Source organism: Natrix helvetica (genome assembly GCF_964273705.1).
Source record: "Natrix helvetica genome assembly, chromosome: 9".
In the NCBI taxonomy this organism is placed as follows: Eukaryota; Metazoa; Chordata; class Lepidosauria; order Squamata; family Natricidae; genus Natrix; species Natrix helvetica.
In genome coordinates this window covers 15,281,096-15,294,979 of record NC_138560.1, presented here as the reverse complement: position 1 = coordinate 15,294,979, position 13,884 = coordinate 15,281,096, and the positions used below count along the sequence as shown (strand labels likewise).

Here is a 13,884-nt window from a genome sequence, read left to right as displayed (position 1 = left end):
CTTTTCAAATAGAACAACTTACACCCTATTGTATCTTGAAATGTACAAGCTTATGTGTACAAAATGTATACCGTCGGATGAATGTTGTAGTTGATGCCAACATTTCCTTATGCATCTATACAATGGCTAAGGGAATAAGAATAGGAAATAAAAAGAGAAGAAAAGGTTAATGGGTTAAAAATACAGTGGTGGCCAAAATTGTGGAAACCTTTTGGGAAAAGTGTATTTTCTAAAACTAGCTAATAACACCACTTTTTTTAGTAGCATGATAAAATTATATATCAATAGAAAAATAATTTAATCAAGCATGTAATGCAATAACTTTTATAAAGGATTTGCTATTAGAATAGCAGTTACAGTAGAAAGAAGAAAACTGAAAATGTAGAAAAAATGAGATATACAAAAACCATCATCATAGAAAAAACAAAATATACAAAAATAGTTATGGTAATATTTAGTTGGGTAACCTTTAGCATAATAACGGCCTTACAATGTCTTCCCATGGAGTGAACCAAGTCCTTTAGTTCTGCAGCTGTTATAATGTGAAACCAAGATTGAATGATTGCTTCTGTTAACTGGGTTTTATTGCTGGGTTGCTTCTGATTAACAAGTCTCTTTAGTCGGCTCTATAGATTTTCAACTGGGTTAAGGTCTGGACTATTCCCAGGCCATTCCAGCAGTGGAATATAATTATTTTGAAACTCAAAAAAAAAAGGTGATGTTATTAGCCATCAAACCTCAAAAATACACTTTTCCCAAAAGGTTTTCACAATTTTGGCCACTACTGTAGTGAGTACAGGTAGTCCTTTTTCAGTAAATACCTTGCTTTGTCATCATTCAAAGTTATGACAGTGATGAAAAGGTATCTTTGTGACCAATGCTTGCATTTACAACCTTTGCAGTACTGTAAGGCAAAGGAAAACTCTAATAAAATCAAAAGCACAGTCAGTTTCACCTAGCGAGCACGTCACTTAACCACCGAATTGCCACTTCCAATTGTTACTAAATGAGGACTAACGGTTGAATTTCTCTACCTTGAAAAATTGTTTCTGTAACTTGATAGCTTCTGTTTTGCAAAACTAAAGGATATGTACAAGCCAGAGACATTTGCATATATTTCTTAATTTAGCAAAACATAATGCTCGTCATCCTTAAGGACATGGGGCAGGAATTAACACATACAGTGTTAAATATTAGGCATCCCAACACCCTTAATTGGGTAAAACTTTCTTGCAAGGTTAAATAACATGTACGTTGTCTAAATGCGTGTGATTTCACAAATTGCTTGAAGAAGGGTTTTCAAATTGCCTTACTAAGAAATGCTAAATGCCACTGAGTACCTTTGGGTGTGTTGCTTAAAAGATACACATAGGGGTCAGAATGTTAGCTGGAATGGAGAATGCGTGGCACCCCCAAATAATGCTGATGTAGCATCTTTCTCCATTGACCATGCTGATGGGAAGTACTAGGGGTGTAATTCCCAGGATCCTCTTCGCTACTCTAAGTATTAGAACAGGGTTTCTCAATTTTGACAAAGTTAAGATGTCTTACATCTACACTGAGCCACCACATCCCTTATTATTTGCATATCCCCGCCCCAAATTATCTGAGTCCTCATTTTACCAACCTCAGAAGGATGGAAGGCTGAATCAACCTTGGCCCCCCTCAGGATCGAACTCCAGGCTGTGGGCAGAGTTTGCCTCACGGGTGAAATCAATTTACCTTCGCTACCGGTTCGCAAATGTGAGCGTGTGCAGGACCTTCCACACATGTGCAGAGCGTCAAAAGCGGGTCGTGGTGATGTCTGGGCGGGTGGGCGGAGCCTCCCGCTGCCACCGCCGCTACCAGTTCGCCCAAATCGGATAGAACCCGCTGAATTGCACCACTGGTTTGCCTGCAATGGTATACTTAACCACTGTACCACCAGTGCAACAAGCAATCATAACACACTTTTTTTGGAGCTGTTGTAACTTTGGCTGCTAAACAAATGGTTGTAAGTGGAGGACTACTTATAAATAACATGCTCTTAAAAATAGCTAGAACGAATTTTGAAATTATAGAGGACCCTGAGTTGAGAATGATCAAGAGTTCCCGATGAATTTTCTCAGTTCTTGGTTCTTCTGCATTTCCAACTAGCCGTGTAATTTGCTTTTTTAAAAGAATCAAGACTAAAACCAGGACTCAAAAGATTAATATATATTTCTCCAGTTCTGAATCCCATAAGCACAAGTTACGATCCCCTAATTAACCCAACCAATTTAAATGACGCAAGAAACACCTGTAGGGGTTTGAAGCTAATCTGAATTATATTGGAATTTCTTTACCTGCAGCTTTCTGTATTCGACCAGTAAAAAAAAAACCAAAACCTCATGGGAACTGAACCGATTTACATTTAAATAATGGTGTTGTATTCATGTATTTCCTTCCTCCAATAAAAGGCTTACAAACAAAGGCATCTAAATATAATCACATGCTTACACAGTTGCAGGGAAATTGATATTGTGAAGCAGCCTTCTAAAAGCAGGACTTCAAAGGAGCAGCCGATCTCCTGTGAAAGCACTTTTTCCTGGTGTTTTCAGTTGTGATAAGTATTAAGAGGGGCATGGAAATTCGAATGCCATCTTCCGCTGTTTGCAGGCATTAAAATGCTTTCCCCTGGAAGCATCCACAGTATGCAGTTTTAAATCAAAGACAGAGAAAAGCAACGTATTTCTAAAGATTCCAGATGAATTTAGTGCAAATTAATTTGATAACTGGGCCAGTAGTGAAATTCAATATTTTTTACTACTGGTTCTGTGGGTGTAGTTTGGTGGGCATGGTTTGGTGGGTGTGGCAGGAGAAGGATATTGCAAAATCCCCATTCCCAGCCAGAGGTGGTATTTGCCGGTTCTCTGAACTACTCAAAATTTCTACTACCGGTTCGCCAGAACCTGTCAGAACCTGCTGGATTTCACCCCCGAACTGGGCTCTAAATCACAGTAAAATTAGACTTTTTCTTTAACGAAAAAAAATGGGCAACCAAGTTGATGACTACAGCAATAGCACTTAGAATTATATACCTCTTCACAGTGCTTTTACAGCCCTCTCCTTGCGGTTTACAGAATCAGCATATTGCCCCCCAACAATCTGGGTCCTCATTTTACTGACCTTGGAAGGATAGAAGGCTGAGTCAACCTTGAGCCTGGTGAGATTTGAAATTGCAGGCAGCTGGCAGTCAGCAGAAGTAGCCTGCAGTAAATTCTAAATCCTTCTGCTGGAGAGTCACAACTGGATTTGCACAACATACTAAACCCAAGAAGCCATCTTTGCTTAGCACGTCCTGAATTCAAATCCTGAATGTGGAAGAGAGGTGGGAGAGTGAGTGAGTGGGGGAGAGTGAGAGAGACAGAGATGGTGGGGAGTGAGTGAGCGAATGAGTGGGGGGAGAGTGAGAGACAGAGAGAGAGAGAGAGAGGGCGATGGAGGGAGGGAGTGGGAGAGATATAGAGAGGGGGAGGGAGGGAGTTAGGGAGGGAGGGGAAGGAAAGGAGGGAGAGACAGGGGGACAGAGGGTGGAAGAAAGGGAGGAGGGAGGGGGAGAGAGGGAGAGAAGGAGAGGGAGGAGGGAGGGAGAGAGAGAGAAAACTTTAAAGCCCAATGCAACTGTAGAACATTTTGTTTGCGATGTAAACTATATTCTTCCTCTTGATTATGGTATTTGCTAACTACCATAGAGCATAGGGGAGGAGACAATGCAACCTCTTATCCACAGCAGTGTAATTGAGTCTGGGTCAACCAGCAGGTTAATTGTGTGAAAGTAAACAAACACAGTTGTAATTGCAGGTAGACAGATGTTGACCTATCTTCCTTAAACCAATCAGCCAACAAACCACTATTACCATTAAGGGATTTTGCTGTTATTTTTAAGTTCACTAAATGTGCAATTCTGCAAAGTACTGCAACAGGATCTAAAGTTTGAAAATGAATTTAGTGCTGCTTTATAATCCAATTTCACAATTGCATGTCATTATTTCAATAACTTCTACCGGTAGCCCTCAACTTAGAACTCCAATTGAGACAGAAATTTCAGTTATTGCTTCAGTTATTGCCAGCCATGCTGCCTGGGGAATTCTGGGAGTTGAAGTCCACAAGTCTTAAAGTTCCCAAGTTTGGACACCCCTGGTTTAATACCTCCATTTGTTATTGGGAAAAGAGCAGAGTGGTGGCCTAGTGGCGAAGATGCTTGCCTCCCACTCAGAAGGTTTAAAGTTCAATCCTAAGTAGCTGCTGATGTTTCTCAGGGTGCAAACAAAAAAAAATGCCTGCTGCAAACTCTGTGTGGTGTCGGGAGGGTTATCTGGCCAGTAAATGCTCAGCTCCATATGGTTGCCCCAATTCTATCCCTAATTAAGGGATTTACACAGGGTCATAAAAGGAAGATTTTATTTGTTATTGGGAAAAGGAACAAAAACAGGACAATAAAATTAGCATATTTAATTAAAGGTTTTGTGTAGATGCGTAACTTGGTGAAGATTGATATATACGTGTAGGGTTACCATCCCTTAAATAATAAATGCATGACCCGCATATTTGAAAATATTTGCATGACCCTCATATTTGGAAATGTTTGGGGTGATCAGAGCACGTCTCGGGGCATCAAAGAAAGGGCATCCTATAACAGGGCTCAACAACCTTTTGGACCTCAGGGACCACTTAATTCATAATTTTAAATCCCGCGGATTACTAATATGATCTGCCTAATGATCGGGTAGCAGGGAAGTGCTGTCAGGGGAGGCAGGGGAGGCAGAGCCTCACCGCTCTCATCATTAAAAGAAAAAAAAGGGAAAAGGCACACATGGTCCAATTCCCTGCCTTCCTGAGTCAACATGAAGGGGACCGTGGCTCGCGCTCCGCGGTCCCACGGCTTGCGCTCCACGGTCCCCTTCATGTTAACTCAGGAAGGCGGAGAATGGGACCACATGTGCAGGAGGCTGAGGCTGCCTCAGCCTCCTGCACACGTGGTCCCATTCCTCGCCTTCCTGATGACGTTACCAGCCTCACCAGCCATAAACCTCACCGCACGTCACTGTCGAGTAGGTGTGACAGGGTGGTCATGTGACTGGGTAGGCGTGGCCAATTCAATGTCACTCATGTTGAGGGGCACCTTGCCAGCCTCTACTTGCCACTCCTCGCCTGCCCACCCGGGCTCCTTGGGGCCCCAACAGAAAGCAGTTGTTGGAGCTAAGCAGCCACCACAAGAAAAGAGTTGGCAAAACAGCTCAGTTCAAATTGGATCTGATCGAGAAGGAGGCTAAGCAGAAGCACCTCACTGAGGACTAGGAGCATAGGCTTTCCAAGCAGAGGGAAGACCTGCAGGAGTGCAAGGACAGGTACCGGTGCCTGAAGGCTCACTGGGATGAAATGGTCAGCCAGCTCCAGGCCATGATGCAGTCCCACTGGAACAAGGCCCTCTGGCTCTTTACCACCAGTGGCGGTTCCCTCCAGCCTTCACCCAAAACCCTGCACCAGGAGCTGGTGAAGAAGATCCAAAGTCAGAATTCCCCCCCCTTCTGACTCCCACAAAAAGACCCCGAAGAGGGAGATTCTCTGCAGCAACACAAGCTTTCATTGCACATATCTGGCCCAGGGGCTGTAGTTTAAAGACGTCTGATTTAGTGCAATATAAAACATGCAAATAATTTTTTGACAGACCCCCAAAATTTTCTCAAGGACCACCAGTTGGTGACTGCTGTCCTATAAGGACATGGGTGAGAGTTTTTCTCTCTCTCTCTCTCTGGATCCACAAGGGCAAAGTCTCTGTAAATAAAGAGTCCCGTGAAATCTTCCTAACAGTGGAGGTGATGGGAGGACAGTCTGGCATTGGATCCTTTTTGTTTCTCAACTTTTGTTCATGCTGGCTGGGAGGGAGTTCTGGGAGTTGAAGTCCACCCTCTTAAAGTTGCCAAGGTTGGGAAACACTGCTCTCCCACTTGCCTTTTTGCTTCAGGTTCTGGCATTCAGTCCCTTTTTTTGCTTTAGAGACAGCAGCTTATTCCACTTGCCCCGTTGTGTTTTGTCTTCACTGACACACCGAACTGCTTTCCTCTCCTCCTTTTTGTTCACATCAAAGGAGATAACGGAGCTTTGAATGACAGTCATGTTCTCGATGTGTTCTTTCTCTAAGCATGATTGTAGCAGCCTGCAAAGGCAAGCTCCACGGGGGTAGCATATCCATCTTTTATTTCAGGGAAAGAAAGAAAAGTGCCACTACAGGTACCCTTCATTTACTGGAAATGTTATTCATCTTTTCTCTCTGTGTTGTTAGGCAACTGTCCTCACTGACATTTCTTCTGGAAAATGTCTCTTATACCTTTGCAAATGACATAAAAAACACAGTTACATTTATTTTTCACCTGAAAATCACATTTTCAAGCTAAAAGTACATTTTCATCTGCTTAGGAAGGATAGTCAAAGAAATATTTTACCGCAAATCGGACAAAGAAAAATTGTGCCATTTTCACAGATTAACAGCTTAATTGCCACAGGAGCTGACAATAAATGAAGAACAAATGAGACCTTATTCTTAATAGTTTAATTCTCCAATCCCCACCACGCCTAGTCCATAGACCAGTGGTTCTCAACCTTTCCAATGCTGTGACCCTTTAATACAGTTCCTCATGTTGTGGTGACCCCCAACCATAAAATTGGTGTGTCGGTTCCTAAGACCATCGAAAATATGTGTTTTCCGATGGTCTTAGGCGATCCCTGTGAAAGGGTCGTTCGACCCCCAAAGGGGTCCCGATCCACAGGTTGAGAACCTCTGCCATAGACTCTTATTTCCCATCAATGTGACCTAAGATAGTAAGAATTGTGGCTGGATATTGAGGTCAATCAGATGCGAGTAACCTGTTTTTATTGATTGTCAGTAAAAATATTTAAAAGGGGCCATAGGACCTACATAAAGATAAAGGTAAAGGTTCCCCTTGCACATGTGCTAGTTGTTCCCAACTCTAGGGGGCAGTGTTCAGCTCCATTAGAAAGTCAAAAGCCAGCACTGTCTGAAGACATCCCCGTGGTCATGTGGCTGGCATGATTAAACGTTGAAGGTGCATGGAACGCTGTTACCTTCCCATGAAAGGTGGTCCCTATTTTTCTCCTTGCATTTTTACGTGCTTTCGAACTGCTAGGTTGGCAGAAGCTGGGAGAACTAATGGGAGCTCACCCCGTTATGCAGCGCTAGGAATTTGAACCGCTGAACTGCCGAACTTTCTGATCGACAAGCTCAGTGTCTTAGCCACTGAGCCACCACTTCCCTATAGGACCTACATACAAATTCTGAATTCCCTTTTGGACTATCAGTCCTTCTGAGACACAAACAGCACCCAAATGCTAATAATTCAAACAACAATGAAACAGACCGAGAAGCAGCAAAATGCATTCCATACACCTGCCCTAAGTCTCTTTGGACTGTGAAATGGGGTGGGGGGTGGGGGTATAAATTTAATAAATAAATACAGGCAACCCTCTACTAATACTCTGGAATTTCCATTGTAAGTCATGATGTTAGCAAGTCAAGTCACTTAATGTAACTGATCCAATTTTATGACATTTTTTTTGCAGCAGTTGTAAAATAAATGCAGTACTCATAAAGCAAATCAATTCATTCCTATGGGCCGTTTTTATTTTTATTTTTTTGCCAAACAGACCAGCAAGGCAGGAAGCTGTCAGAAAAGTTCTAAAGTCTGGTCATGTGACCATGGAACATTGTCACTGGCCATTAAAGCAAGCTGGCTGCCAACCACCTGAAATGTGGTCATGTGATCACAGGGCGTGGCATGGGGGTGGTTGGGAGCTTCCACCATTGAACTTCGGAACTGGGTTCTAAAGTACTATCATTTCAGCGACATTTCCTTACCTAAGCGGAGAAGTAGAATGAGCACAGGTAGGGGAGGAAGTAGTGGAGGTGGGAGTGACTTCTGACTTCCTGCCAGCTTCCCCATTGATTTTCCTTGCAGGAAGCCTGCAGGAAGTGTTGGAAATGATGATTACCTGAATGTGGCAGTGAAGCAGTCACAACTTTGCCAAATCTCAATCCTGTGGGAGTCATAGATTCTGTAAGTTACCCCATTTGAGGTAAAAAGGTAAAGGTTCCCCTCGCACATATGTGCTAGCCGTTCCCTACTTTAGCGGGCGGTGCTCATCTCCGTTTCAAAGCCGAAGAGCCAGCACTGTCCGAAGACGTCTCTGTGGTCATGTGTCCGGCATGACTCAATGCCAGAGGGGGAACTGAACGCTGTTACCTTCCCACCAAAGGTGGTTCCTATTTTGTTACTTGCATTTTTTTTTACATGCTTTCGAACTGCTAGGTTGGCAGAAGCTGGGAGAAGTAACGGGAGCTCATTCCTTAACGTGGCGTTAGGGAGTCGAACCACAGAACTGCCGACCTTTCTGATGGACAAGCTCTGAGCCACCACGCCCCTACAATTGAGGTACATTGATTCAAAAATGGTTGCCCTATGATGCACCATTTCACGCAATCGAAGATGGCAAACAATCAGACAAGAGACACAAGAGTTTTAATCAAATGCATATTGAGAAGCCTTAAATATGCTTCACTCCAATGATTATTTTGTGGCCTGCTATGGTATTCTTGAGACAAAATCTTGACTGAAGATAGTCTCCCTCAACTCTTGTCCTGTAGAACTTCTCGATGAGATTTCTGGACATGCTGGTTACACGTAAAACAAGCTGGGATACATTACAAAGCAGCAGATTTTTCAGTGTTTTTTTTCCTGTACGATTCCCTCCTCATTCTCCTCCTGAAACTATGATTTTTGGCATCCTTGTTCATAGTGCAGGACACACCACGGGGTCGCACCAACTCTGAATCGCCCCTGAGGCAACCCCCTTTTTTAAGCCCAGCATGTGGGGCGTCCCCCCCCCACCCCGTGATTGATTATACAATACAATACAATAGCAGAGTTGGAAGGGACCTTGGAGGTCTTCTAGTCCAACCCCCTGCCTTGGCAGGAAACCCTATACCGTTTCAGACAAATGGCTATCCAACTTCTTCTTAAAGACTTCCAGTGTTGGAGGATTCACAACCTCTGGAGGCAACTTCTGTTCCACTGATTAATTGTTCTCACTGCCAGGAAAGTTCTCCTCAGTGGTGCAGTCCGTGATGCCAGCCCAGAACATTGGGATGACTAACCCAGATTTCACTTTTTACCGCGTCCTGTGAATTCGTGCAAACACACACACACACACACACACACACACACAGCATTCATGGAGGGCTCATTAAGCAAGCGGGGCTCCCTCAGCCACGGCAAAGGTGTTGAGTGCCTGCACCCAAAATGCAGATTAACACAGGGTTGAAAAGGAAATCACGAGTCACGGTGTCGTGGGAACGCGGCCACCTTCGCTAACCGAGCGAGAGCGGCTGGGAACCAGGAAGGCGAAGAGGAGGAGGAGGAGCCTCGACCTGCCGCTCGGCTACCTCCAAAAGCGGGGAGCAACCAGACCGCGAGCAGAACCGGGAGCAGAGCCAGCCCGGACTGCAGGCAGCGAGGCAAGCAGGCAGGCGTCGTCGGGAGCCGGTCGAAGCCCTCCGCGAAACTCCTCCCTCCCGCTCCCCGCCAGCTGTGCGGCAAGCAATCGGGCGCCAGGGGCCGGCGCTGGACGCCGCCTTCGCCTTCCCCTTCCCGGGCTGCCAGGCGCCCCACGCCGCGGAGGGCGAGCGCGAGGCGCGCCAAGTGTGCCGGCGCCGCGCCAGAGGAGAGTCCCCTCGCTCGCCCTGCTCGCCGGACTCCGAGCCTTCCCGGGAGCCCTTCGTCCAAAGCGGCCGCAAAATGCCGCTCGCCCAGCTGGGAGCGGAACCTTGGCCCGAGGTGGAGCTGGTCGACATGGAGCTGGACGCGGCTGAGGTGAGCGGCGGGCGGGCGGGCGGGGCGTTCTCCGGCGGCGCGTGGGAGAAAAGGAGAGCGGAGTATCGCGCCTTCGCCCGACCTGACTTGCACCCCCCGCCCCCGCTCCGACTTTTGGAGCTGAGAGAGCCCGCTATCCCCGGGCAGGGCTGGCTGAGCGGAGCCCCGAGCTTTTCTGCTTCCAGCGCCGGGCTGGGACTGTAACCCCCCCCCCCCCGCCCCATTCTTCTCCTCAAAGCCCGGGAGACTCGCTCTGGAGCCGCACCTGGCCGGTTCGCACAACCGGATAAGGCAGCCTCGGACACCCCCTGCCCCCCCCCCCCGCCCCGGCTCAGCTATGGAGCGACCGTGGCTTGGAAAGAGCGGCGGCGGTGGCCGGTCCCCAGCCCGTCCCCGGGGCGCCGTTCATCAAGCTGAGGAAAACACCGGAGATGGACTGTCGTGTCCCCCCCCCCCCCGCACACACACCTCCCTCCACCCCGGGTGAAAGCGGTGCTTCTGGAGCTCTCGGAAGCCCCTGCTCCGACTTGCACCGTCTCCACAATAAGAGCCCTTGGCCCCGAAGCAACGTTCCGGCTTGCTTGTGCTGGAAGCCATTAAAGGGCACCGCACCGTCCCGGAGAGCTTTTTCCTCCCCATTAAAGTAATCCGAACCTCCCTGGTTCATCCGATCAATGAGCGACTTTCCGAAGCCCCTCCGGAGCCCCCCTCCCCCCCACGCCCCTCGGGGGACGGCTGGGGCCTCCTCGCGGAAAGGAGTTGAGAAAGCGGGCTGGGTGGTGCTGGCCGAGGGGAGAGAGAGAGACGGTTCCTCTTCCTGCTCTGCTGCCAGGGCTGAAGCAACGGTCCGCTGCCAGGGCTTGGAGGGCTGCTTTAAGGAGGACAGAAGTGGGGGAGACCCCACCGGCAGGGAGGAGTAGCTCAGGCCGCTTCCCCCCCCCCTGGGGGGATTTTTTAGGCTGCAAGGCATGACATGGGGAGGAAGGGGACCGTCTTGGATTTGGGCTGCACCTCTGGGAAGGTCTAGACTTCAGTCTTGAGGTCAGCTTGCTTTTCAGGAAGGGGTCTAGTTCTTGGAGTTTATTGATTTATTGATTTGATTTGTCAATCGTTTACAAGAGAATAGGTATAAGAATAAACATGAGTACGAATGAAATGGGTACGAATGGTAGGCACGGCGGTGCGCTTCTGTATGCCTCCTCACAGACCTCTTAGGAATGGGGTGAGATAAACAGTTTAAGGTTAAAGTTTTGGGGTTTTGAAGATTGTAATAACAGAGTATATGTATATACTGTATATGGCCAGACCTATATCTTGACGGTCTGAAATGAAGTGTGGTTGGATTTCAGGTAAAATGGTCCAAGCAGGTAGAACAAGTAGAGAGGGGGGGGGGAATCTTTATTCCTACAAGCAGTCTATGTAAATGACAATAAATGTGAGAGCGATGTGAAATTGCTGCTCTGAAGAGAACTGGTGTTGTGTTTATTCCCCTTTGCAAAGGAAGGATGAATCCCACCTGCAGACTGCATGTGCGATTAATCTCGCCCCGTACGTGCTCCTCCAATGTGCTGGGTTTCAACAACTGCAGTGTGGCCGGTGCCACCAAGCAGGCTTAGCAAACTGCAGGCTGGTGCAAACTCATTCTAAAGGACAAATGTAAAGAGAGGACAAGCATTGATAAGGAACGGTAACTTGCAGGGAGTGGTGAGGAAGGAGAAAGTTGGCTGCCAGGATGCCTGAGACTTAGGCTGGCCCATAAGATAAAGAGCAGAGTCAAAGTCCAAAAATCTAGGCAGAGAAAACAAGATGGTCTCTTCCAGATGTTTGGGAGTGTAACTTCCATCAGTGCCAGCTATCACGACCCAATAGGAAGATCCAAGCATCTGGAAGGCGTTTAGTTGAGTCCCTAACACCAGCTCTTGGTAAGCATCCTCTGGTGCATAAGTAGGGATGTGAGAAGACGGTCTGGGAAACATCTGCATCCCCTTGGAGATGTTTTCTGTGACAAGTGCAGGAAGCCAGCAGCGCTAGCAGGAAATTGTTGGGAACTGGATAACCCTGTCTCTTTAAATTTCAATAAGAAATCTGCCAAAACAAGAATTCTTACCACTGGGGACAATGTTGTCCTCAAGCTTTGACTACGTTGGCAGCAGGGGCTGATGGAAGTCCACTTTCCATTCTGAAAGCAGCCCCGGCTCCTACTAATGAGCCTTGGGGAAGCGGAGGTAATGAGCCGGTGGAAGAGAATGTCGGCTTTGTCACTCTGCACTCTGAAACTCATTTTAAAACAGTAACATAAGGTCAGAATTAACTCTCAGGTTAACTGTGATGTAGAATAGGCAGAACAGGAACAGCTGCCTTTGAAGGTGCTCAACTCCAAATCAGCCGTGGGGTTCACTTATTTTTACCACTGTTTTGCCCCGCGCGTGCACCAACCGCACATGTGCCCGGCCTTCCGCGCATGCACTTTGTTCTCGCATGTGCCTCTCGCGCATGCGCCCGGCCTCAAAAACGTGGCTAAATAGGACGGTATAGAGCCGGGCCGGGTAGGCAGGGCCACCCACGATCTCCACATCTGGTTTGCTTGAACCGTTCCAAACCATCTGAATGCCACTTCTGCTCCAAATACTGAGGTTTCTGTACAGTGGTCTGTAGTTCCACGGGGCCGCAAGACTTTTAAAATGATATTAAAGTCTTTGTGTGTGTGGGTTTTTTTTTTTAAATACCCTTTTAGCGAAGTGTATGCTAAATGTAAATCAGGCTTTATAAATCATAGTTTCTCAGCCAAATGCTCTATTATGTTTTCGTAGATGAACCTGGCCATTATGCTAATCATTTGGATAGGCGTATGAGATGAACCACAGACGCTCTCGCTTGTTAACCCTGGTTGAGGGTTCAGCTCCGATAACTGCTGTTAAAAGAGTAAATTACAGCTCTTTCAAGGCTGTATGAACTCTATCCTTCATTTTGCAGCGGAGTAGTTATACACCCTGCATACACTCTGTATGCCTAGTTAGGTGTGCTTGCACACAGGATCAGCTATTGATTTTCCTAACGGCATCTTTATTCTCTCTGTGTGTGTACTGTTGTGATTTATTCTTCACGGGTAGCTGGCTCCGTGCAAGTAATCAAAGGAATTATTAAACTTCCTGCGCCATAAAAGGGAAGGAAAGCAATGGGCTCTCACCGCACCTTTGTCCCCACTCGAAAATTGTTTTGGTCCTCCGGGGTTCTTTTCTGTGCTTGAAAAGAATAACGTTGCCTCATTAAAACATTCAATCGGCTTCACACCTTTCACAGGGAGCCTGGCAGACTCCCAAGGCAGTGCACGTTTTATTAATTGTTTCTAAAACAATATTTCCCAGCTGCTGGGTTAACCTAAAGGTCAGGGGTCCCCAACCTTTGGGGGCTGGGGGATTAAATTTGGAATTGTGTGGTGGACAGTCTCCCAAAATGGCATTCCAGGGAGGGATTGCGGCAGAAGATTGGGCCATTCATAAAATAGCTGTAATGAGACTTCATTAAAGTAGAAAAGCTTCCTGCTACCCTCTCTAATTCCTCCCCTCCCCCTTCCCCCCCAAGCATATGTCTCTCCCTTGTTTTTATTTGTTCTGGCAGGTGGGCACCCTTCCAAGAGAATCCCGGGTGCAATTACCTGCTATTTTTTATTTTATTTTCTAAGCAACCCCTTAAAGCACGCAAGCTCTTTTGCAAATAAAAGCTATGCTGGAAGCTTCATCGTGTTTGCTTTAAACGTTTTTTAAGATAAGAAACCAGGTGAGTCAAGGGACTTGGCACTGCTGGCTGGAGAATTCTGGGCAGTTGAGTGCCCCCAGTATCCTGCTGGGGATCTAGGCCTTGGGCTAATTGTGCAACAGAGTAGAGCAATGGTTTTCAATCTTAAGTCATTTTATGATGTGTGGACTTCAACTCCCAGAATTTCCCCGCCAGCTTAACAACCCTGTTACTGACTTAACAA

The 13,884-nt window shown here is 46.8% G+C and overlaps 1 protein-coding gene across 3 annotated transcripts in view; it reads left to right on the top strand.

Annotated features, from left to right (window-relative positions):
* Nucleotides 1–9,489: 9,489 nt before the first annotated feature.
* Nucleotides 9,490–13,884, top strand: part of RPS6KA1 (ribosomal protein S6 kinase A1) — a 127,871-nt gene continuing 123,476 nt past the window's right edge. For 2 of the 3 annotated variants that reach the window (XM_081961920.1, XM_081961918.1), the window contains exon 1: nt 9,491–9,905. In XM_081961920.1, the coding sequence (XP_081818046.1) occupies nt 9,831–9,905 (75 nt within the window). In that variant the 5' untranslated portion in view covers nt 9,491–9,830. Of the gene's footprint in view, nt 9,906–13,884 lie in introns of all 3 variants that reach the window. The other variant, XM_081961921.1, reaches the window with a different exon arrangement.